This window comes from Manis javanica, chromosome 7 (genome assembly GCF_040802235.1).
Source record: "Manis javanica isolate MJ-LG chromosome 7, MJ_LKY, whole genome shotgun sequence".
In the NCBI taxonomy this organism is placed as follows: domain Eukaryota; kingdom Metazoa; phylum Chordata; class Mammalia; order Pholidota; family Manidae; genus Manis; species Manis javanica.
The window spans coordinates 127926346-127952704 of NC_133162.1; the positions used below are offsets into that span (position 1 = coordinate 127926346).

The following is a 26359-nucleotide window of genomic DNA, read 5'->3' on the forward strand; positions in this document are numbered from 1 at the left end:
TATTTGATAAGAAACATTAATCCCCCTGGAAATAGATTAGTAGGGTTTCTAATGTTGTGTAGCAAACCTATACTTTTTTTTTTGTATTTTAAAATTAATGTGAAATATGCATCATACACAATATTCAATCTAGTTTCCAGTCCATGGGGGGAATTATTCCTAATAGGAATTCAGGGTCTAAACGTGTGTATATTTTGGCTCTTCTGTAAATCTAATGTTGTGATTTTTATATTTGTTTCGTTTTGTCTGTGAACTGAATAATTTATACAAGTACACACTCCATTGAGAAACGTTTTGTTTTTTGCTCGTTTGTATCGTCTGTGTATAACAAGTAAAATAAATCTGGCAAAACGCTATGGTGTTTGAAAGCAGTTTACAGTTTGAAAATAATTATTATAGTTGATTACTTTTAAGGGTTAAGGAAGAACAGTCTGTCCTCACTGTAACATGGGGCAGTCTGTTCAATGGGAACCGCCTCCCATTTCCCCCTTATATTTGTTGTATAACACTACCAGTAATTACTTTTTCCTTCTTATTTACAACTACTCCTTTCCCTATGAGTCAAGTTTCACTTTGTTGCACTTTTTTTTTCCTCAGGAAAATGTATGCACTTCCTCATCATATCTTTTCTCTGAAGTAGGAAATAATGCGAGCAAGAAAAGGAGGGTCTTTAATGAGTTAAACTTTTAAGTTTCACAGGCAGGAGGCTTTGGGCAGGAGTGGGGTGTAATTTAAATGCATATCAAAATGAGCTGTTGACCGCAGCTTTAGGCAGACGTCGAAAATTCCCGTCTTTAAATGCGAGGCCTTGGAGATGAGCGGCGTATCTGTAAATGCTACCACAGAATGATCTACATTTCTTGAGTGGATTGTTTCGGGGAGGATTGAGTGGGTTGGGGCAGGGAAAGGATGTAGAGAACAAACTCGGGAAAGGTCAGTGTTTAACCCCAGAGCTTAAAACTTCCTTTGGGAGGTAACTGGAGGGCATCGCTCCATCTCTTGTACCAGTGGAATCCTTGTGCCAGTCCACCTCAAGCCAGATTCCCCATCCCTTGAAAACAAATGCAGCGATGTGGGTATTCCAGCTGGCGGGTGGCTGCGTTTCAGTCAAGGAGTCCTCAGAGCTCTGCTTTTACCTCGTGGAGAAGCGGGTTTTGCACCTTTGTGTCCGGAGAGAGGAGATCAAGGAAAGAGGCGAGTGGTGCAGTGTATTTGCTTGGTCTGGGTCCATCTCAGGTTATGGGACTAAATTTACCACCACCTAGAGATTGTCCTGTGTCCCCTCTGCCATTTGACAGATGCAAAGAGGCTTCAAAGTTCCAATTAGAATGAAGGAGGGGAAAACAAAACCGGTTTGCTTTGCCTGGACAAGTTCGCCACTAGACGGCGTTCCGTGGAGTTTTGTCTGCCACATAGAAAAGCGAGGACTGATTCCCTTTGTGTGTGTTTCACCCTTCCCACACCTAAGAACTAACTGAACAACAAGAGGAGAAAAGTACAAAACACGGTGCCTGTGTTAGCGAGTCAGGTCGAACAGTGTTTTCCCGGGGAAAGTGCTCCCTCCGGGTCTGCGCTCCCGCGACCTCGCCGCTCTGGGCAGCCGAGGAGGAGGCGCGCGTGCGGGCTGGAGGGCGCGGGGCAAGCAGGCCCCAGAGGCCGGGGTGCAGGCGCCGTGCAGGGGGTGCACTGGGGCGCGAGGCCGGGCGTGGGAGCGCGGGGCCGGCCCAGCCCGGCCCGCCGCCCTCGGGCCACGGTCACGGCGAGCGGGGGAGTTGGTGTCACGTGCGGAAACGAAGCTCTTAGCAGCCGAGGGTAGATTTCACAGGAACGCAGAGCCTTGTGCTGAAAGACGCACTTGAGCTGCTCTCAGGAAGTACTTTCAAAATTCGGGGAGGTCGTTTGCCTGGCAGCTCTGCCACCATCTGCCATGCGGACTGAGTCAGCGGGGGGTGAATCTGCAGCTAGGCGCTCCTCTCGGAGGCGGTGTGCTTTCCTGTCCCTTCCAGGCACGGTCAGGGCTCCGCGCTGCCCGCAGGCCATGGGTGGCTGGCGAAGCGACACTGTCAGTGTGTCTAGAGGCTGTTGCTGTTCCAGGGAAATCAGTGCGGATTCGGGAAGGCCTGTGGGAACCAAAGTTCGCGCCCCGGGGTAGATGTCGAGTTGCCTTTTTCTCTCGGTGAGGGTAGGAGTCGGGGTAGGGATGGAGAGGAGGGAGGGATCCTCCCCAAAAGGATCTCCTCAGTTTCCAAAAGTGTGTTTTCAGCAGGGTATCTGCAAAGAGAAAAAGGAGGAAAAAAGAAGGCGCGTGTGGGGCTGGCACTTTATCTGCCTCTCGCCTGCCCGCCGCTCGCACCCCGCGCCATTTTAACTCACTTGCCACTACTCGCTTGGGGCGGAGCGCGGCGGCAGGCAGGCGCCCGGCGGGCCCAGAGGTGCAGCGCCCCCGGCTCGGAGCCTTCCGGGCCGCCGCCGCCGGTCAGTGTAGACGCCAGGCGGGGAGGGAGCGCGTCCCGGGCCAGGGCCGCGGCCTCGGGCGGCAGGTCGGCCGGGGTCCCGCAGGCGAGGCCGCAGCCGGGCCCGGGCCTGGCGCCGTCCGGGATGGGGCCGCCGGGGACACCGGTGCCCGCCGCTGCGGCCGGGCCGGGGCTCCCTGCTCCGCCGCTGGGCGGGTGGCTGCGCCCCGGCCGCGGGCCCAGGCCCGGAGGCCAGGGCGGGGGCCCAGGCACGGCGTCCGGGCAGGCGGGCGGGCCGCCCGTCCGGACTGGGAGTCTGGGCCCGGGGCGCCGGGCGCCTCTCCCCGCCCCTCGGGGTCCGGGAACCGGGCCGCGCGGCCTGGGCCGGGCGCGCACAGCCTTCCGGGCCGCCGACTAGGATTTGGGGCGCGACGTGACAGCGTCTTTAGGCCTCGCGGAAACTTACGGAACAGTTTGTTTCAAAACTCAGGTTGTTTCTGTCGCTTTAGGACTGACATCACCCGAGCTCTTAAAAGGTAGTAACTTAAAGTCCATAGAGAACTTTCCGAACCCTCTTACCTCTGACGTTGCATTTTCTTATAAGGCGTACTGCTAAAACTCGTTGTGACCCACCTTTTTGGTCATGTTAAGTATTTATCTTTTTAGCACTCCAGTTTTCGAGGATATTCTACTTTGTGTTTAGTGTGCAGGCTAGGAACAAAAGCCTAGTTGAATACAGAGCATTTAAAACGCGGCATAACGATACTCGGGCAACGTGTTTGCCTGTTCGTGAGTTAAGAAATGTTCGGTCTGTCTTCAGGTGCAGCACCTTTGTGTGTAAGTGCGTATATATATGTATATATTGGTTATTTTATCATACAGGCATTTGAGCCCTGGGGATAGGAAAAAAACATAGAATTTATGATCTTGTGTGAAAACAAACTCATCCAGATCCCCCAAAGGAAACAGCAATAATAGTAATTGTTTAGACAAACTTATGAGGAAGTTAGCAACTTTAAAGACCAGTGATGAGCATTCAGTTTTTAAAAATATTTAACTTACTCTGGCAATTACTTGACTAATTGTAATATTTGGAAGAACATTTTAACCTAGTATCAGGAAAATCAGTATTTTAACAGGTAGCTGAGACGTTTTAAGCAAGTTGCGTCTATATGACTTATTGAAGTCACACTGAGTGCAAGATTTTCTTTTGGACAGATTTTCTTTTCCAAAATAACAAGATGAGTGTCTCTCAGGCAAGACAGAGACAAAGTAGGGGAGATTTTAGACATTGCATTATCCTTGGTTTAATTCAATTGCTTTGGGATTTGTGTGCCTCCCTGGTTCCTGTCTTCAGCTGGTAAGTTAGGTTGCAACATATTTAAAAATATATTCACTTGAAAGAAAACCCCACTGCTTTCACAATAAAGTAAACGATGGTGTAAAGTCACTGGTTTCATCTGAGCTGATTATATCTGCCTTGCATGTATTTTACACCCACAGTATGGTTTGCAGTGGTGTTCAAGGCATGGCGTGAAAAATTTGATTTGAATAGTTCCATTAAAGCAATGAAAAAAAAAAACATGGCTTAATAGACCTTGTAGTGATAGCTCCCCCTCTTACTATGCTAACTCTGAAATAAATATGTAATCTAGTATTTGGAACATGGCATTGGGAAGACTCTTGCTGGTAATATTTAATTTAACAGACATGCTAACTGTGACATTATTAATGCAATGAAGCTTGTGCCACAGGTTGTTTGACCTATTATCACTAGATTCCTTATAAACATATCTTGTGATTTATAACTTGGATTTTATATTAAAATTATTTTGGATTTCAACTCTTTAAAAGTGTGTGACGGGGCACTCATTTATATACAAATGTTTATACTTGGGTATCTTGGTACACCTTTTATGAGGAGAAAGAGGGAATTTAGGAGGGGAGAGGGTCTCCAGGGATAATGCCTTTGGTCATTTTAGCCAACTATTTTGTTCTAATACTAGTAGGGGGAAAAAAAAGAATATAGGATTAACTTTAAGCTTTGGGTCATGGGTTACACTTAGTGTATGTATGTATACATACATATGCATATATATATATATAATTATACTAAGTTTTAAGAGATGGCGAATTAATTGAACTTGAACTTTCTGGTTGAAAATATAACAAAACAAATCTTGCTTATATTAGGTTTAGTGCTTATATTAAGTTTAGTTAGGTTTCAGTTTAGTACATATTTTCATGTTAGCAAAAGTGTACTGTATGGGGAAAAGCCTCTTCATTTCAATCTTATTTGAGGCTCCTAAAAAAAAAAGAAAAAAAAATTGACAATGTTGTTCTCAAACTACAGGATCTTCCTCGCTCACATTTCAACTTTAAAGATGTATTTGTCTTTTATTTTGTCATTCCTAGTATGAAAGGGAAGGCATTTTTCAATCTTAGGATAATTCAGAAGCAATTTTTCGGTTCTCAGTTAATTCAGTTTCATCTTAAAAGTTCAAATTTAGCAAAGCACATGTTCCCTTGTTCATGCCAAGTGTGATAAAAACTAGTCGAAAAATAAAACCATTGCAAACAAGTAGAGCATTGCTCTTCACTGCATACTATACAGGCTGCATCATTTCTAGGTCCCATGTCACTGCCTGCTGGGCTGCCATTTGTGGACACAAGTAAAGCTGTCATTGAAAGTTGATAGAAGGTTCTACTATTTCAGATACATGTGCTTGAATTGTGCGTGCTTGTGTGTTGAATGTCTTCTTTAAATAGTGATTTGCACACTTGTGAACATTTAAGCATTTGCTGCCTTCTATCAACAAAAGGTTATTCTTTTTTAGGTTGCAGGATGTGTTTTTCTCTTGCTGCGTTAGGAGCTATTTTCTTTAATTGTATCTAAAATGTGAATTAGCAAAATGATTTCTCCCCTCTTTGTAATATAGTCAAATTGTAGGCTACTATGTGGAATTATAACTTTCTTAATAGTTTAATCTTTGTATTTATGGTATTAAGCTATCACATATCTATATTTTAAGGTTAACATCCTTGGACTTCAGTGAATAAAATATACATTATATAATTCAGTTGAGGCCATCTGCAGTCAACAGTGACATTTTATGAGAACTTTCCATTGTCATATTATTTTAAATGGCTTGTTCAATTTAGAATTTGGGCCAAACCATTATTTCTAATTAAAAATGTTTCAAAGGTGGTTAGTACTTTTATAACCCGATGTGTATTTTATTTAAACATTTATAATTTTGGATATAATTTTACCAAATAATAGCCATGTTTACTACTCAGCACCTTCCTTTGAGAAAATAGAAGCTACAATGAGGTTTTATCCTTCCGCAGTTTACTTATCATTGAATGCTATATATTTTGTTCCAATAAAATCTTTTTTTCTACCTCTGTCTTAATTTGCTATATATTTAAAAAAACTGATTGCATTCTAAATAATCCATAGAGTTCATTCACCTGTGGGAGTCACTCTCTTAATTTATGCTCACATTCTGCTTTGCTACTGTGGGGAAAGTCACAGAAACATGCTGACTTCCTCCTCAACAAATTTGTTCATTCCCTCTCCAGCCCTGCTCTCTCCCTGACGCTCATTTTGCCCTTGTTGACTCTCTTGCCAACAACATTTTTTAACGTGCTCTTTTTTCTCACGCTGCCACCCTGAACCTGAATCTTTATAAAATCTATGTCTGATTCATCAGTTTTGTTTTTTTCAGGTCAGAATTTTTATGCTTTCCCCAAAAGCAATTGTGTGATGTTCAGGACAAACATCAGATACAATATATCTTTTTGTTTAACCTCTCTCACACTTTTTTTTTTCTGCTTCTTCTACAACCTTCTATAATCACTTCATCTCTCAGTATTCACTTTATTCTATTATCTTTTTGGAGGTATTTGCAAAGGGACAACTTAATATTTTTGTCTCTGATTGGATTTCTATTTTCTTCTTTACCTCAAACATTCTTAGCTATGTGAGCCACTCCATTTATCCCTGCGCTCTTTTGTACTTAGGACCCATCTTTCAATGCTTTCTTTGATCCTTTCAATTCAGCTTCCTCATTTGCACAGACATTAAAATCTTTCTTACTACATTCACCAGTGTAATGGCCTTAACCAAAGGCAATGGCCTTGTTACAGACTAATCTTTATTTTCTTAGCTATTTAAAATCATGATTGACCCTTTGGGTGATTCAGGCTCATGGATTCTGCAACTCCTTCACTTTTGCTTTTTCCTTCCAGCTTTTCTTTCATTGGTCTGTCTGCTTGCTTCTTGTTTATTTTTGCCTTTATAGGTTTTTGTAGGATTGCTTTACCCAGGATGTGTCTGTCCTCATACACCTTCCCTAAGGAAACTTGTTAGACTTCTGAAATGGAAGAACGGGGTCAGAGAAAGGAGACCCAGTCTAGTTTTCTTCATATATACACCTTCCATCTATTGCTTACCAGACTTCATCCAGTTGGTGGTTTCTTATTTCTTGTAGCCTGGAACATTTTAATTGACACTCTGGATTTTTCTGTTTGTCCTTCCTTGAACCATTTGATACCAACTCGTGTTTTCCTTGCCCTTCAGTTTAATATGGTGCAGATTAAAATGAATTTTAAAGATTTAAATTTTTCTCAGTATTAATTTAACCCTTTAAGGAGAGTGCAGTAAGAAGCAGGCATGCCAATGCCATTAAGAAGGAAGGGGATTTCCTTGGCTGTACAATTGTGTGTACTGTACCTTATTAATGATATCACTATCAACTATTTCTCTATAATAAAGTGCTGAGCCAAATAGATTCAGGCCTTACAGATCATGAGAAACAGTTCAACTTGCATCACCACTTCTTTCGGAAACTGTGTTTCTGAGTTTAAAGTTTACATATATCTTTTAATTCATTTTCAATTCTTTTTTCTGTACAATAATCTTTCGTAAAACATAAATATGCATATATCTGTGTGTGTGTGTGTGTGTGTCTAATGCCATGATGAAACTGGAGAACAAGAAGATAAAATCAAGAAAAGGAATTTTTAACACTCTTTACACTCTGTTGCCCTGGGTACTGTCATGATTCTGTGCTTTTTGAGGACCTCCTATTGGAGCCTGAAGAAATACCCTTTTAACAATTTCTTATCTATGAAAATAATTCTCTGCTTCGGAGCACTAGAATCAAGAGTCTTTAAATTTATTACATAGTTTGCACACAGTATAATTTTTCACTCCAGTAAGAAGTTGACAAAAAGCTACCATATGAAAGAAATGTTCACATAATATGACCAAAAATTTGTAGTTGTGCCATGGCAATTACATATGTAAGATACTTGCATTAAATTTGTTTTGAAAATATAGGGCTCAAAGGAACCTGACTTCTAAGGTGTAGTAGAAAACACTGGACACCAATAAGACACATATTTTTATGATTTTCAACATCTTTTGTAAAATGAAGTTATAATCAAATCTTTCAAGTGTCTCTCGGTTTGAGAGAACTTTGCTTTTTGGGGACTACTGACTCTCTGCAGTTTGACTTCAAATGTTTTGAGGCAGGCTTTCAAAGTTTTTAACTGAGACTCACAGAAACACAAAGGTTTCTCAAAATCTGCTTACCACATTCAATACACTCTGAAATTTTTTTCTTTTATGTTCAGCTTCATTGAAAAGAAAATTTGGGTTATGACCTGGTACATTTATTTCATGATATTTTTGATGGACAGTGACTCAAAATCTAAAAATATTGTCACAGTGATACCGTTGATTTGATTATCCTAGAATGTTCTCAGCTTCCTCTTATGTCTCTGCTTTAATATTTCTTTTCTAGAATGGCAGAATATACATATTAGCAAAATAGAGTCAATCACTTCTTGTTGAATAACCAAAGTGAATGTATGGCCTAAAGGATGTTTGAGTAGAAGATTGAGAGAGTATCCTTTGTTATCTTTCTTTCCACTAGGATCTGCGATTAAAAGAAAGTTCTTTCTTAGTGACTGCTAGGTTTTATTTAAGAGGCAACCTTATTTTTTTTAAGGCATTTCACATTTTTCTGTCTCTCATGTCACACACATACTCCAAGCATATTGATTCATTGAAATTGGGGTCACTTCTAGTTGTGGGGATAAGCAGGCCCACCTTGCTAGTGTGGTTCTTTCATGAACTGCCTCTTTCCCTTTTTTGACTCTAAGGCACAGCTGGTTGGAGGGAAGAAGATAGCAGCAATCCCCATAGCCTTTAGGGTCACCTGAGCAACATCAAGGGAGCTTTAAGAAAATCAGTTGCATGGATTTTCACCCAATCCCAGATCAGAATACGAGAGCCTGAAATTAGTGCCATTTAAAGATTGCCAGATGATTATAATATACAGCAAAATCCGGGAATTGCTCCTTTAGATTTGTTTGTTGATTTTTTTTTTTTTGGTAATGAAAGAAAAGGTAGAGGTTTTTTTTTTTCTTTTAGTTATTGTTTTAGTTTAGCAGTTTATGAGCCATAGTGATAAATTATCTCTTCATTAAAATGTCATGCCTAAAGGACTCTGGTAATGTCAACTTTCTTAAAAATAAAAATAAGTACATAGATTTAAAAATAACTATTTTCAAATAATGTTCATTTTTTTAAAACACTATGACATTGTGGTCATGTTTTAGAACAGACAGTTTATTCCCTTGACTATGAGAGAAAAGCAACATGAAGAACACTGTTTCCTCACTTTTTGTAAAGAAGAAGCCTTCGTACTCTGCATTGTTATTAGTGCTGTTTCTGGAAACTACAGACACCCATCCATCCATGAGGCAGCCTTTATCTGGATAGACTGAAATTGGAAGGTTGCTTGGAAGTACTGCATATTTGACATCTTATGTCATTCTCAAAAGAATAATAAATGCTAGAATATCCAGAATAGTTCTAATCGATGGAACAAATACAGAATTCTAGGATGGGGAATTAGCATAGCAATGCCAGCCATATATCATATTTCACTTGAGCTATAGAAAGATTACCTCCAAAGTGTGTCAAATGGAAAGATTTCTTCCCCTTAATATAGGACAGATATAATAAGAAGCTTACACAGATAGTTTCATGGTCCATGGCAACCTCCCAAATCATTCATTTTTAAGTGGCTGCATCCATTTGAGTCATGATGTGAACATCACCCTGAGTCACAAATTAATTTACGTATTTGGGCAGTTGCTGTGTTCAGTATATTGAAATAGAAATGTAGAAATTTTGTTTCATTCAGATTCAGAATCTCACTAATATGTTGAGGGTTATTATTTGCTAATATCCCTAGGAATAATCAGTTAGTATAAATTGATCTGTGTTTGTGTTTTGCATAATATTCATATGTAAAAGTATAACTAGAAGATAGAATGAAATGAGATACATTTGCTGAGGAATATAATGTAGAATACAAAAATTCACCAGTTCCAGGACTCAAAATGGTTACAACTCAACAAGTTAAAAGGAAAGACCTTGGTTAAATATGTTTTGAGATCTGCTAAGCTTAAAATGTTAGAAAAGTCAGAGTTTTTGTTATGTACAAACAATTCAATTTTCCTAATCTTTAGAAATCTTCAAGTTCTGGGATTTAAAAACAGAAGAGCATCAACAAGAAGAAATGTTAAACTTATTGATTCTACTTATTTTTTTACATTGCCTACTACCCACCTTCCAAAATGCAGCATTTCATCAATGTTGGAATTAAGTATTTATTGATGTTCAAGACACTAGGCAGTCATCCGACCGTGGCTTATTATAGCTCACTCCTAAATTTAGAACTGTTCCCAGATTGAAAAATGTTAAGGGGAATAGAGAAAAAACTCACAGTTTTGGTTTACTCCTTGTTATGAATTTTATATATATATATATATATATATATATATATATATATATATATATATATATTTGAAACTAGACCCTAATCATACTGTATTGAGTCTTTTAAGAGAGTAAAGTAAGATTGTGTTAGAATTTTTTCCAGATCTCCAAGTTATATTTGTATAAATTATGCTTTTCTTTGTTCAATTAACAGTTTCTAGAAATGATATATAGTCAATTTTTAACAATTCAGACGTTTCCTATTTCTGAATTATCTGTGTACATTGCTTCTCACTTGCTTCCATCTGCCAATCTTTTGATTACTTTTACTCATTTTTACTTGATAACAAAAAAGGGAAGTTGATGGTAAAAATGAAATCTGTTTATCAGTGAATGTAATTTGGCAAGAAGGAGGATACAAATATTTCTACAATGAAGTCTTTAGATTAATGGATTTTATTTATCCTTGCCCTTTTTGTAGTCTTAACTACAATTAAATGAGAGGTTTTAGTTTACTTTTATGGAAACGAAGGCAACATTGTAAAATATTCATGTAAAAATTTCTATGAAAATGGTTTATTTTTTAGAAATCTAGTGAATATGGACTTTCCAAGGTGAACTCCCTAAGGTAGGAATACCTGAGCCAAAGCCCAGGATTTTTGTGCCATTATTTTGAAAGCCTCCCTGAGAGATCTCAAAACTGATTGTCGGGTCACTTTCTTCTTTCCTATGCCAGCTGAGAGGAGAGTAATAACGGGCAGCACAGCCCGATTTCATGTCTTGGTTTAGGATGGTTGTGGTTCAATTGAGTTTCCCTTCTCTCCTGTCACCGCTTTGTTGCCCTTCTGTCTCTGAACAATGAAAAGAAACTCCTCTTCCCATAAAGATTGGGGGTTGTTTATCTAAGAAACTGATAGAACAAGAACTTTCTATATTGGTCCAGTTATTTTAATTCAGCAAAGCTTTGTTGATTACTGACTGTAACTGAGGCTTATATAAGGCACTATGGAGATTGTAGGTTGAATGAAATACGTATTTCTTGTAATGTGTGAAAGGACTGTATTACAAGATGAAAAGTGGTGAGTGAAGAGTTCTAGGGGTGATGCACAGAGAAAATCCGTGGGCACCACAGGGAGGATGGATTGCAGCTGGCCGAGGGAATCCTGAAAGGCTTTGTCTGCGTGATTGATGACTGTTGAGCCTAGACTTCCACAAGAGCAGGGCTTGGAAAGACATTCTGGACTGGAAAAAAAGTCCTAAGTGAGGTCTAGGACATAGAGAGGCAGAGGACTAGTTGGAAATGGGTACTAGTTTTGATGCTTGGGAAATGGAGTATGTAGAGGAAATAATAGGGAGGTGAGTTTAGAAGGCTGGGTGCCATACAGTAGAGCAATTTGTGTGTCAGGGTAAGACAAACTAGGCCTCTGATTAAATGGAAATAATTCAATATGATTCAATTTAATTGAGTTTATTATGTATTTCACTAGAAGAAACCATGTATGTTGTGCAACTTTTATTTCTCATTTAACAATATATTTAGGCTATATCTCTAAGCCTATGCACATACTGATCTCATTCTTTCTAACATCTTTGCTCTAAATATTGTGTGATAAGCTATACCTAACTTAACTAGTCTTTTCTGATGTACTAGTAGTTGCTTCTAGGTTTTTACTATTGTAAAAATTGCTACATTGTACATTTATCTCGGTATACTTGTGTTAGGTATCTATTGGGTAAGTTCCAAAAAGTGGAGTTTCTGGGCTGAAAGCTGTGTCAATTTACAGGTGCTCCAGAAGTATATGAGAGTGTGATTCCTTACCCTCTCACCAGTTCAATTAGGCAGTCTTGATCTAATTAAAAATACTGATGAAATTAGAAATTGGTAGCTAAAATGAGAAGGTATCCACCAACTTAGAGAACATACACACGCTTGGAAAGTGTATAATCCTAGGGTACAGGATGGTGTGACAGTATAAAGAGAACACTTACAGGAATAATGTTACGTTCATTTCTAGGTTTCTGGTTTTACTTAAAGATTTGGGAAGAATACATGTTATTTTCATTTTAAATTGAGTTGAAAAATTTGAAGGTACAATGTTGAATATATGTGATTTCTCTTATATTAATAAAAATAATGAACATTTATTTTATTTCATTATTAATGTGTATGATAACATTTTACATATTGGAAAGTGCTTTCAAATTGTATTACTGTGTTAGCCAGCAATGTATTACAAGATATAAGATCTCTCTTAATTGCTCAACCAAGCCATTAATATAAAAGAAAAAGGAATGGCAAGTTGTTTATTTATTCAAATATTCTGAAAAAATTATCACATACACAAAAAGCATCATAGAGTAGCATTTAGTTAGCACCTTCTTTTCTTTCTTTTTCCTTTTCAGGTTGTAAGCAAACTATTACATTGCCTTAAATAACTTTAACTTGTTTCTTATACATTTTGCATTTAATAAAAAAAAGTCACTTTTTTTACCTTGTGAGTATCAAATTTTTTATAGTCACCACTTAAATCTATACTACTCTCTGGACTGGTAGATGAACTGAAGGGAACAGAGGCTAATTCATATTTAAGATAACACTTAGAAAGAATACCAGATCATGACTTTGCCGTCTCTCTAAGGTTCCCAGGGAGGACAGTGGTCTTTATACTTAAAAAAACTTTAGCAAGAGAACTCTTTTTCAAAATGCATTGATAGGCTGAATAGCAAACATGTAAATGTGGAGGTGCTCTGTTGACGAATGGTGAGGCCCCTGGATTTCTGGTGACCAGGCCTCTCTCCCTCACTTCCTTCTGGGGTGCCTGCAACAATATCCAGGTTGTTGGGAACACAGTGCACAAGCAGCGTTCTGCTAGGTGACTTTGATGCCCTGCTTTTTAGGAGACACCAGGCAAAACTCCCACATTGCTCAGTGGATTATTCCATACTCTATTCTTGGAGATAAGTCCACAATTTAATGTATGAAATTGTAAAGGTTGAAGGTTTTAGGTTCCAGGTTTTGGAGTTGAAGCAGGGAGGGCTTTGAACTTCATTTTCTTTTCATATTGTTTGTTGATTTCCATGAGCTGCATTGGCCTAATAATAAATTAAGGTGCTTTTGTGACTCTCAAAGAACTTTTCTGTGTGACTTACTGATCGTTTCTCTATGGATTTCTTTTAAACCATGAATCTTTAAGGAAATTTTATACTTGGGCTACTCAGGGTCTGCCCTGACTTCTAGAATCTCTGAAACCAGAAAAGAATTATTCTGGTGGAAAAGTTAAAAAATAACTCATTGCACTTTTTAAAAAAATTTTGGTATCGTTAATGTACAATTACTTGAACAACATTATGGTTACTAGACTCCCCCTATTATCATGTCCCCCTCACATACCCCATTACAGTCACTGTCCATCAGCATAGTAAGATGCTATAGAATCATTACTTGGCTTCTCTGTATATACTGACTTCTCTGTGTCCCCCTTGGTACATTATGCGTGCTAATCGTAATGCCCCATTTTTCCACTTATCCCTCCCTTCCCACCCATCCTTCCCAGTCCCTTTCCCTTTGGTATGTTAGTCCATTCTTGGGTTCTGTCAGTCTGCTGCTGTTTTGAAGAACTCATTACATTAAAAAGAAAATTAAGGTCGCACATGAAAAACATTGCAGTTGTTACGTTCACCCATATTATCAAGTCCCCCCCACACCCCATTGCAGTCACTGTCCATCAGCGTAGTAAGATGCTATAGAGTCACTACTTGTCTTCTCTGTGCTACACCATCTTCCCTGTGATCCCCCCACCACCCCACACCATGTGTGCCAATCATAATACCCCTCAATATCCTTCTCCCTCCTTCCTTACCCATCCTCCCCCACGATTCCCCTTTGGTAACCACTAGTCCCTTCTTGGAGTCTGTGTGTGCTGCTGTTATGTTCCTTCAGGTTTGCTTCATTGTTATACCCCACAAATGAGGGAAATCGTTTGGCACTTGCCTTTCTCCACCTGACATATTTCACTGAATATAATACCCTCGAGCTCCATCCATGTTGTTGCAAATAGTGCGATTTGTTTTCTTCTTATGGCTGAATAATATTCCATTGTGTATATGTACCACATCTTCTTTATCCATTCATCTACTGATAGACAGGATGCTTCCATTTCTTGGCCATTGTAAATAGTGCTGTGATAAACATAGGGGTGCATATGTCTTTTTGAATCTGAGATCTTGTTTTCTTTGGGTAAATTCCTAGGAGTGGTATTCCTGGGCCAAATGGTATTTCTATTTTTAGTTTTTGGAGGAACCTCCATATTGCTTTCCACAATGGTTGAACTAATTTACATTCCCACCAGCAGTGTAGGAGGGTTCCCCTTTCTCTGCATCCTCACCAGCTTTTGTTCTTCCTTGTCTTTTTGATGTTGGCCATCCTAACTGGTGTGAGGTGATATTTCATTGTGGTTTTAATTTTCATTTCCCTGATAATTAGTGATGTGGAGCATCTTTTCATATGCCTGTTGGCCATCTGAATTTCTTCTTCAGAGAAGTGTCTGTTCAGATCCTCTGCCCATTTTTTAATCAGGTTATTTGTTTTGTGGGTGTTGAGGCATGTGAGTTCTTTATATATTTTGGATGTTAACCCCTTATCAGATATGTCATTTACAAATATATTCTCCCATACCATAGGATGCCTTTTTGCTCTACAGATGGTGTCCTTTGCTGTACAGAAGCTTTTTAGTTTGGTGTAGTCCCATTTGTTCATTTTTTATTTTGTTTCCCTTGCCTGAGGAGATGAGTCCAGGAAAAAGTTGCTTATGTTTATACTTAAGAGATTTTTGCCTGTTTTCTTCTAAGAGTTTTATGGTTTCATGAATTACATTCAGTCTTTGATCCATTTTGAGTTTACTTTTGTGTATGGAGTTAGACAATAATCCAGTTTCATTCTCTTATATGTAGCTGTCCAGTTTTGCCAACACCAGATGTTGAAGAGGCTGGTATTTCCCCATTGTATGTCCATGGCTCCTTTATCATGTATTAATTGATCATGTATACTTGGGTTTATATCTGGGCTCTCTATTCTGTTCTATTGATCTATGGATCTGTTCTTGTGCTAGTACCAAAGTGCTTGATTACCGTGGCTTTGTAGTAGAGCTTGAAGTTGGGAGCATAATCCCCCCAGCTTTTTTTTTCCTTCTCAGGATTGCTTTAGCTCTTTGGGGTCTTTTGTGGTTCCATATGAATTTTAGAACTATTTGTTCTAAGAACTCATTAACTTTTATGATAACACTCTCCTTTATAATAATCATGAGTTTTTGAGCAATGTTAAGTAAGCTTTGATTATTGGCTCATTGATTCATTCTAAAGGTAGATTTGCTCCAGAAATTCTGCCTTAAATATTGCATTATAATACTACCACATTTTTAAATGAACATGCTGCAGATAGACTGGCCACATAGCAAGAGAGCAATGATGTGTGGCAGATGACAAAAGCCACTAATACCAGCACCATGCATTAAAACTTATGATTAAATCCAAAAGAAGATTTGAGGTGCCATAAAATGCTCCTATTGACGTTCAAAAACTTTGTCCATGAAGTATGAACCCAGATTGAATTGAAAATATAGTTTACGAAGATTTAAATTACTTCTTATATTTTGTCAACATTTTAAAGCAAATACTTTAAATTATAGTCATAGTTAACAGTGATGAACAGAGGACCCTATAAAACCTGGAATGTTCTGGATAAGCGTCAGTATTAAAGTGTACATGTCCATCAGATGATCTTTTTATTTAATGCCGTATCTTGTAAAGATGTTAACTGTATTAACTTGTGGATTTTTTTCAAATGAGGCCTTGTTGACATAATATTATAATAGTCTCAGGTATACAGCATAGTGATTTGACATTTACATACATTATGAAATGCTCACCACATTAAATGTAGTTACCATCTGTCACCATACTAAGTTATTACAATTAATTCAATATAATTAGGTCTAAAAAATATTCTTCACCTCTAATGAACGGATAAAACTGGTTATTCTGCCTTTTCTAATGACATTCATTAATTCTTTAGTTCTAATCAGCACCATATGAATTCTCTGACCATTTAAAAAACATTCTTCTTAAGGAAACTATTTATAAAATGCTAATAAACTATTAAGTGAACAAGTAATACAATATGTGATAATTTTTACACCCTTCCTACAGTGTGTAAAATTTTAATACAAACTTAGTGTGTACTTGATAACAATTTACATGTTTATTTTACCATCTGGTAAATGTGTAAATGATATTTTGAGAAGCACATTTCATATTCACTTTAATAACTTATCCTTGACAATATGTACTCTATCTTATGTATTGACTGGAAAGATTTTGGAAATTTTTGAAAAAGATGAATCCAGGGAAAAATATTCATGTCCTAGTTTGTTTGTTTTAAAAATATTATGGAGATTTAAGACTTAGCTCTTTAGTAAGAAAGTGAGGGATTGCGTTATTTGCTGACTTTTACCAGACTTCCTGCTAATTAGGGTAGAACAATCAGAGCAGCTTCCAAACATTATATCATGTATATTGAATAAGGTTTCCTACTAACACTATAGGCCACATAGGTAGCAGTGATAAAATAAATATGGTTCTGTGTGTTTGGCTTGCTTTTGCTTGTGTCTAAATATGGGAAGATCATTATTTCCAATGTGTTGCAATGAACCTCTAGTGGATAGCTTTTATCAAATACTTTAACAGCATTTTTGACACTTTGGCCTTCTGCCTTTTTTATTTCATTCTCTCTGCTTATTGTTCTCACTAGAATAAATCTCAGGAAATTAATGCAAAACAAGTAAATAGATAATTCCTTATTTCGTTTTGTTTTAATGCACTCTTTCTTAGCTGGTAATAATCTAAGAACTTTTATAAAATTTCAGGGACTACTTCTACATACTAATTGCCATCTGCCCATCTATAATGAACAGTTTTGATAAGTAAATTGCAAATGTTGGCTTTAACAAATATATCCTCGTCACTAAGTCTTGAATTTGAGGTCAAAATAAAACTAAATCACATTTTTATCTACTAGATTTAGAAATCAAATATAGGTATATCTTAAAAATATTTTTGAAAATGAACTATTTCATCAATACTTTTAGCACTTTAAAATCAAATTAGTTGTCCTTATCATTTGTTTTCTTGTAGAATGTGTATATCACTATTAATATTATATAACTTAATTCTGAGAAATATTGTCTGTGTACATTTTTATTTTATTTTGCTATCATTAATGTACAATTATATGAACAACACCATGGCTACTAGACTCCCCCCATCATCAAGTCCCCACCACACACCCCATCACAGTTACCATGCATCAGCGTAGCAAGATGCCACAGAAGCACCACTTCTCCTCTCTGCGCTACACTGCGCTCCCTGTGTCCAGCCCCCTACATCATACGCACCAATCACGATGCCCCTATCTCCCCCCATCCCTCCCTTCCCACCCATCCTCCCATTTCCTTTGGCAACTGTTAGTCCATTCTTGGGTTCTGTGATTCTGCTGCTGTTTTGTTCCTTCAGTTTTTTCTTTGTTCTTATACTCCACAGCTGAGTGAAATCATTTGATACTTGTCTTTCTCTGCCTGGCTTATTTTACTGAGCATAATACCCTCTAGCTCCATCCATGTTGTTGCAAATGGTAGGATTTGTTTTCTTCTTATGGCTGAATAGTATTCCATTGTGTATATGTACCACATCTTCTCCATCCATTCATCTACTGATGGACATTTAGGCTGTTTCCATTTTTTGGCTATTGTAAATAGTGCTGCAATAAACAAAGGGATGCATATGTCTTTTTCAAACTGGGCTGCTGCATTCTTAAGGTAAATTCCTAGGAGTGGAATTCCTGGGTCAAATGGTATTTCTATTTTGAGATTTTTGAGGAACCTCCGTACTACTTTCCACAATGGTTGTGGAATAGCTTTTATCAGATACTTTAGCAGCATTTACGACACTTTAGCCTTCTGCCTTTTATATTTCATGTAGGAGGGCTCACCTTTCTCCACATCCTCACCAACGTTTGTTGTTTGTCTTTTGGATGTTGGCCATCCTAACTGGTGTGAGGCGATATCTCACTGTGGTTTTAATTTGCATTTCTTTGATGATTAGGGATGTGGAGCATCTTTTCATGTGCCTGTTGGCCATCTGGATTTCTTCTGTGGAGAAGTGTCTGTTCAGCTCCTCTGCCCATATTTTAGTTGGTTTATTTGCTTTTTGTTTGTTGAGGTACATGAACTCTTTATATAATTTGGATGTCAACACCTTACCGGATATGTCGTTTATGAATATATTCTCCCATACTGTAGGATGTCTTTTGTTCTACTGATGGTGTCCTTTGCTGTACAGAAGCTTTTTAGTTTGATATAGTCCCACCTGTTCATTTGTCTGAGTACATTTTTATCTAGCTGTGATGTTAAGCTCCATTATTCCTGATGCTTTATAGAACTTATATCCTACTCTCTACAAGAGCTCTGCAAGATGGGCACCAACTTTATTTTGCAAATAGATGTTGAAGCTCAAAGCCCATCATTCCTATGGGTATAAAACTAATAAATGTTAGAGCATGAGTTTAACAACAGATTTTCTTTGCCTGAAAACTGCTCTCTTCAGTACATTAGTACCTCAAATTTTTTATTGGGAGGATGTAGAATCTATTTTTATTGAAGCATAAAAGTCCAACATAGTGTCATTTAGTCTTTGAAGAATGAAGTTGCCTGATACAGTCATGAAATGCTAGGTGTGGAGATTGGAAAAAGAGAAAGGAAATGGAGATGACTTTCTAAATTCCCATTAACGCTTTGTATAATTTCTAAGATCTGCATCTATTCAAATTACTATTATCATGCCTCAAATCTAAGCTCAAATCAGTGCACTTGGGTTTAGTTTATAAAATGGATTAGAAATTCAAATCAAGTATTTAAGAATCAACTAATATTCAGACATAAAAAAACAAACAAAAATAGTATCTCAGACACCATGGCAACTCTGGAAGAAAGCCGTTTTTTTTCCCAAAATACTTAAAGCATTATAATGATAATAGTGATAACAAATATTTATTGAATTCTTACTTTATGACATTGTCCTAAGGCAATTTATTTTTATGGATCTTAACTAATTTAATTCTCATAATAATCCTGTGAGATAGGTACTATTATTATTATTTCCATTTTTCAGAAGGATAAGAGAGGTTAAGTAACTTGCCTGAGGACACATAAACAGTAGTTGAGTCAAGATTTGAACTCAGGGCGATCTCGTTTCAGAGTACTGACTATTATTTGCAATGGTATTAAGATAAATAAGATGGTAACTGATCTCTCAGGACTGCCGCTACAGAAAGCAGTATGAAGAAAAAAAATGGAACAAACACAAACTAAAAACTCAAGAAAGAAAGTATATATGCAGTGGACCCTTTAGAACTTTATTTAAGGGTGTAAATATGAGTAAAACAAAAGGATAGTTTGCATTTTTCAAAAAGGAAAGGATTTTATTTTAGGTATACAATATTCATTATTTCTTCCAAACAGAATAACAGGATAATAATATGCTGTTTTTGAGTCTGTTAAAATTTTCCTCATTTTTGGTCTTTCACGGTTCTTTATATAAAGTTTCTAAAATGTAGCATCATTTCTAATGAGTGGAATTAACAGTTTAAGCTATATAAGTTGTTTCATAAACCATGAGCTGAGTTTTAGCTTTTGTTCTAAATTATCAGTGTTTTAGTGATATTTTTGTTGTATAAATTTCTTTTTATACAAGAAATAAAATATACCTGGTAAAATAAAATTATCGTTTTGAATTGGAAAGAAAGGATTTTGCCGATAAAATTTCACATTTTTAAAAACAGACAGTAGAATTAATCAGAAGCTTGTTAAATTCATGCAGAATCATCTAGTCCCTCATTTGGCCTATAATAATGGTCAGAACTGTGAATGAGAGGGCTAAAATGAAAAATTTTAATACTTTTTAAATGTTTTATTGAAACACAAGTTGTACTAAAATGCTTACATAGAGCACATGATAGGCCTAATCATTGGGTATTTAATCTTATAGATCAAGTTTGGGTTTTTTTAAAACAGTTTTTGTTCTAAAGTTGGACATCCTCTATTTTATATGCTTTATGTTATTAATTTCAAAATAAAGATTTACTTGTCTTTTCTTTTTTTCTTGGTATACATTCTTATTGTCTTTTTCTTGAAAAAGCAATTTCTTTTTTAGCAATAACTACAAAAAAAGGAAAGAAATAGAACATATTAAAAAGAAAAGTAGTAATGATAGTATTACTTTTTTACTTGTGGCTTATTTTGAGTTTCAATTAAATGTATGTAGATGCAAAATGAGAAATGTTTTCTTCCATACTTTAAAAATGTTTGTGTGTTTGACTTTTTATTGTGATTTAAACCGCCAAGTAAGAAGGCTATATGGGGAGTGAATACTTCCATCTTAGTGATTATTTTTAATAGTTTAGTTCATACCTTATTATGGAAAGACTCACTGAGTCTGTTTGTGAAGACAAATTCTACAAAACTCATTTCTATGTCTGTAGTGGTAGAATGGTATGAAACTAGAACTTGACGCATTTTTTTCCAGCAGCATTGCTCCCTCTCCTCCCACCCCAACAGTGTCCCTCTGAAAAAGTCCTCATTTTGCATTTTTGGTCAAAGGCAAAATTGTGATCCTTGTTTTTGACTGCTGTAGCCCCCCTAGACTGTGTCTCTGTTTTACACATTCTTCTCTCCTTTCTCAGTTAACCTTGCACACTCTTGCTTTGTCCTGTATCTACATGAATTTGCTTGAACTGGTGGTTCTTTTTTCTTAAATCTACAAATAACATATTTTATTGTATTTTTTCTTCATGGTAAAAATACATTACTATTCTATATGTAATATGTATATTTCTAAAAGGTATGCATGTATACATTCTATTGTAACATATATAACAATTCATATAAATATATGCAGTACAATACAGATTCTTCTAGACCTACATTATCCTAACCTCTTGTCCCATCTCAAGAGGTGAATGATGCTCATTTCATGAGCTCAAAGTTGAGGCTCAGTCACTGAACACATGCACAGTCTCATTCCCTGTGTACATGGGCTATGCTTGAGCCAGGGCGACTGGAGAAGGCATCTTCCCTAAGCCACCAGTTTTGTACAGCTGCCCCTTGGGAGTTACGGAAAGACCTGGAACCAGCTCTGAGTCTCCCAACTCCATGCCCGGTTGCATCACTGCCCCAGTTGGAGGAGCTGAGGGCCTGCAGAAGTCCTCCCGGTGTTCCTGGCCTCTGTGCTGTCCCCAGCAGACCTTCACTGAATGGCAGGGTCCACAGATTAGAGCTTACCGAGCTCACACTGAACTCGTGGTTCTTTAAGCAGTGGTTCTCAGTCATGGCTACCCATCACAATCATCTGTCATTCTTCCAAAGCCAAAAACAAAAAACCAGATGCCCAGGCTAATATGACCTAGGGGCTGAATCTAGGGCATTGATGTTGTTAAGAAGTGCCCCAGATAATTCTAATGATTAGCCCTGGTTGAGAATCATTGAGTTAAAAGATGAAATGCTTGCTTCAGAAATCCACAGACAGGATGGGAAGAGCCATTTACATATCCTTAAATTCACATTACATAGGTGGCACCTCCTTAAGTTATTCATAAGACTAGCCATGGTATTGTTGGTGACCCAGTGAGGAGTGGCTTGTGTAGAAGTGTGCATGTATTAAAAGCCTGTAGAATTTGCTTCATTTGTGATTATCATCCTCTAGATCCTGGCATTAAGAAAATGAGGAAAAATCTATCTATCTCCCCTCACAAGAATCTACATTGCTAATTCTCTTAATATTTAGCATTTTGAATAGCATAAATTATTTGACTTAGTCTATTCTTACCTGGTGTTCGCAAAAATTTCAATACTTTTTATAATGGGAATTGATGCTGGTTTGAAAGCTTATCCATTATTCAAGTACCTTTGTAGAAGGAAAATAAAAAAAACTCAAGAACCTTTTTTTGGATAGGTCAATAAATAATGGCCAGAGCTTGATTAAATCTGGTCACAAGCTCTAACATTTAGATTAGGTGTTATCTGAAACTTGAATGGATTAATCAATTTTTTCTTTTAAAGATCTTACACTGAGATGCAGCACAGTGGATCAAATACTTTTAATTAACTCAAATGAAAGCAATATCCAGCACCTACCTATGGTTTTGGAAATTGTTTTGCTGTTTGGTTGAACTAAGATTGTTCAGACTATTTTATGGAACCTGTTCAAACTGGTTCTTTTTTTTTAGGGGAGCAAGGTACAGGCTTTTATTCAGAGATAAAGTCAAAGGACAGAGCTCCAGGCTCACACCAGGAGGGTACAAGGGAGTCCCTCAAACTGGTTCTTGATAAGCTCATTTGAGGGGTAGCCTATATGACTTTGGATTAAATAAGATTTTTGTAGAAAAATTACTTTTATATTGGGGGAAGTAGAGTGTGGCCCTTGGAGTTACTTCTGAGTTCTGTAAGTCGTTTAGTTGTGTTGGGTCATTCTACACCAGCAGTTCGAGTATAATGATGTTTGCTCTGGACATATTTTGGAGGGATTGGAGAAGGAAGATTTTGCTATTAACAAGTTAAAATGTTGAGCGTTCAGTTAAGGTTTTTGAAATATTTTAATAAAATGTGTTACAAAGATAGTGAATTAGAGCAATAAAAATTGCTATTATTAACAAATCAAGAGTGACAAATGGTATAATGTGCCCCACAGCACTTTGTACGTACCTTTTTTGTATCATGTAACAGACGGTATTTTAATGAGTTGCTTGTGTCTCTTTCTCCTATTAGACTTACTGATCTGGAAAGTAGGATTGCATTTGTCTTTGTATTGAGTTTAATGTAGACGTTGACACATATTTGACTCAATAAATTGTTCAATGAGTGTTTTTAAAGATATACCTAGGATTAAAATCTTAATTACTTTAAAATCATATCAATTTTCTTTTTTGGGGGAAATACTATTAGGAAACAGTTTTACTGTCTGTGAAAGTATAGAAATGTAAATTTAAGAGGAAGTTCATTGCTTTTGAACATTTCCATTGGATGAAGTGAATTATGTTAAATCAGAATGACCTGCTGGAATGCTGCAGTTGCTGGTTTATAAGAGGTAAGCAGTCAGATGTCGAGGAAAGATCATGGGATTTGGAGCAACACTGACCTGGATTTGAATCTGCTCCTTTCAAAATGGGTGATCCTGGGGAAATTTCTTAATGTCTTGGTTTCAGTTTCTTTATCTGTGAAATAAGAATACTACTACTTACTTCATAGACTAGTTGTAACAATTAAATAGAATCCTTAATAAAGCATCTGATACAATGTCTGAACATAGGGGCTATGATAGCTGTTATTATTAGATAAGTTGACAAAAACTTATCAAAAGGATTCTTTTCAGGTAGAAAATAATTTAAAGATGTGCTTTTTCAAAGTCAGACTTTTCAATTGAAAAGGAATTTCTGCCCTTTTACTTTTCCTTGTACTTTAACTTTCTGAAAGTTAATTTCCAAACTAAACATTATGAAAGATGGCATAGAATATTATTTTACTCTTTGCTCCTAAGGGATCTTGTACTATCAAAGGATTACAAGGTGAAGTTAAGCTGGTGGTTTTCATTCTAGCCTCTGTTAGTCCCTGTCACCAAACTACCACACAATTTGGAGCATTTGCCGGTGTTGGCTCAAGAGAGGCCAATCGAGACACTAATAGATGCATTTTCTCCCTGAGTACACCCTTGGATCACACATGGAATTCCTATTAACAGCAATGAGACTTAAACTTGTAAATCCCTTATGCATTGATGGGAGAATAGACCTTTTAGTTTACTTAGCCATCTTCCAGTTATTTGGCACTTTCCCCATCCCTTGTGAGTTCTCCAACATTTTCATTAAAGGCTTTTCTATTTTCTATTCTGCTTCATTCAGTTTGGCCTGATGCCTTGGCAGCAATGAATGATTCTAATTGCCTCACTATCTATCTAGTCTGGCCTAATCATAAAGCCTTTCAACTTTTCATTCAAGCTTCCAGCAGTATCAACTTCATGGGTCACAAACTTCCCACTCATGTCCTTTCTTTGCATCTTAGCTGCTTACCTCTTATGTATTTAAGAAACTCTAGAGAGTTCATGATTATTTCATTCCTTTTCTGTGATACCACCTTATCTTTTTTTTTGTAAAATTAAATCAGCACTGCAGAAATGTAAGGATGAAGAGCAACTTTTGTCCAGACATTGTATCAGAAGAGCTAGTTTCCCTAATTCTTATGTATTTGATTTAGTTATAGTAAAGGGCTAGAAAGTAGAAAGTTTAAAGTATTCTTCATGTCTCCTCTGTTACATCTTTAACTATAGTTACCTCCACTTCCTTGTCTACCTACGAAAGTACATATTTTTCTTTTCTAATCCTGCAGAAAGACATAGTGGGAGAATCATAATGGTAAACTGAAAACAAAGGTCCTGCTTTGAATTCATGTGATTTCCTGGCAGACAGGGTGACTGCCCCAGTACTCTATATAGCATGGGTATTCTGTTTGGATTCTGTGTGGTAATGATTATTTTGGAGTTATTATGGGAGCCTTTCTCATATGGTACAAAAAAGTACTTTAAACAGCTCCAGAAGTTTTAAAAGGAAAATGTACGTACTTAATCATGAAATATTTTAATTTTGCTTTATTCCCCTTCCTTTTTTTGAAAAAAAAAAGTATTCTATAAATTCAAAAAGCCTTTTATTATAGGAAATTTCAAATATTTCATAACGGTATAATGAATTTTCATTTATCCATCCACTGAAAAACCAAGAGGCTTTATGAGATTCTGGTAGGAGTTTCACGGGGAACTACTTTAAATGTGATATCATGTACTTCTATTAATGTCTGATTGTCTTTTGTCAGACAAAAGAGATGACTCTTTTGTCTCTATCAGGAAAGATGATTATTGTGTAGAAACATTAATTTATTAGAGTTTGCAAAATGGGATTTAAAAATTCTATCATTCCTTCATTTATTACCTAGATTACTTACATAAAATATTACTCTTACTTATTTGGTTACAACAAGGTAAATTAATCCTTTCCCTTTATTTGCAAGTTTTCAAAATAATAAGTTAGTTCCATAGTATTTTCCAAAGGTGACCAAAGAGTTGTTTTCTTATATCATTATGAATGCATGGATTTAAATATATTTGATGTGTTACAATACATTGCGGTTATTATCTTTGGCCCATGGTGGCCTATTCAGTGTTAATCTTGAGTTCTTTTGACCAGACTACGATAGCCGTTAATGCTTTTTCTACATCTATTGAGATGATCATATGATTTTTATCATTCATTTTCTTAGTGTTGTGTATTACATTGACAGATTTATGGATAGTGAACTATATTAAACTACCTATAATAAATCCCAGTTGATCATGGTGAGTGATTTTTTAAAATGTATTTTTAAATTCAGTTTGCTGACATTTTGTTGAGATTATTGCATCTGTGTTCATTAGGAATATTGGCCTTTAATTTTCTTTTTCTATAGTGTGTTTGTCTGGTTTTAATATCAGGGTAATGCTGGCCTTATAGAATGAATTTCTATATAGGTGCATTCTGTCCTGTTTGGAGTAGTTTGAGAAGGATTGGTATTAATTCTTCTTAAGTGTTTGGTAGAATTCATGTGGGAAGCCATTTGGTCCTTCCTGTTGTGTCTGGGCTGTGACAGCCATGGGGTCCCTGATGGGCAGGCCTGGCTCCTGGTGGGGCTGCCTGAGAGTCCCTGCTGCAGCCTCTGTGGGCTTGCTGGTGGGTGGGGTTGGCTTCCCGGGCTGGGAGGCTCAGCAGCAACCATGGCTATAGTGTTGGGGGACAGGGCTGGCCCTTCTCCCTGCAACCCCAGCAGGATTCTCTTTTGAGTGGCACCTGCTGGTGTTGGGAGGAACAGGTCTGCAAGGGAACTGGGGTGGGGTGAGCAGTGCTAGTCAGGTAAACGGACACTGTCAGAACTGGGTCCCACCAATGTCAGGCCAGCTAAGTTGAAGAAGGGAAAGAGAAATG

The 26359-nt window shown here is 37.2% G+C and overlaps 1 protein-coding gene across 1 annotated transcript; it reads right to left on the bottom strand.

The window, feature by feature from the left end:
• Positions 1-587: 587 nt before the first annotated feature.
• On the bottom strand, positions 588-21689 carry LOC140850316 (uncharacterized). Its single transcript, XM_073240057.1, has 3 exons — positions 21393-21689; positions 2374-2867; positions 588-2271 (listed from the first exon to the last, which is right to left on the bottom strand). The coding sequence occupies exons 1-3, from the start codon at positions 21687-21689 to the stop codon at positions 2100-2102; spliced, it is 963 nt and encodes a 320-aa protein (XP_073096158.1). The 3' UTR covers positions 588-2099.
• Positions 21690-26359: the final 4670 nt, after the last annotated feature.

What these genes read in the sequence shown, in the direction of transcription:
- LOC140850316 (XM_073240057.1), bottom strand. Translation starts at nt 21,689, where the DNA reads ATGACTGAGAACCACTGCTTAAAGAACCACGAGTTCAGTGTGAGCTCG. An exon ending in CTGGCTCAAGCATAGCCCAT is followed by an intron (nt 2,868 to 21,392) that starts GTACACAGGGAA and finishes CCCAAATCCTAG; the next exon opens with TCGGCGGCCCGGAAGGCTGT. An exon ending in CCCCAAGCGAGTAGTGGCAA is followed by an intron (nt 2,272 to 2,373) that starts GTGAGTTAAAAT and finishes TTCTCTTTGCAG; the next exon opens with ATACCCTGCTGAAAACACAC.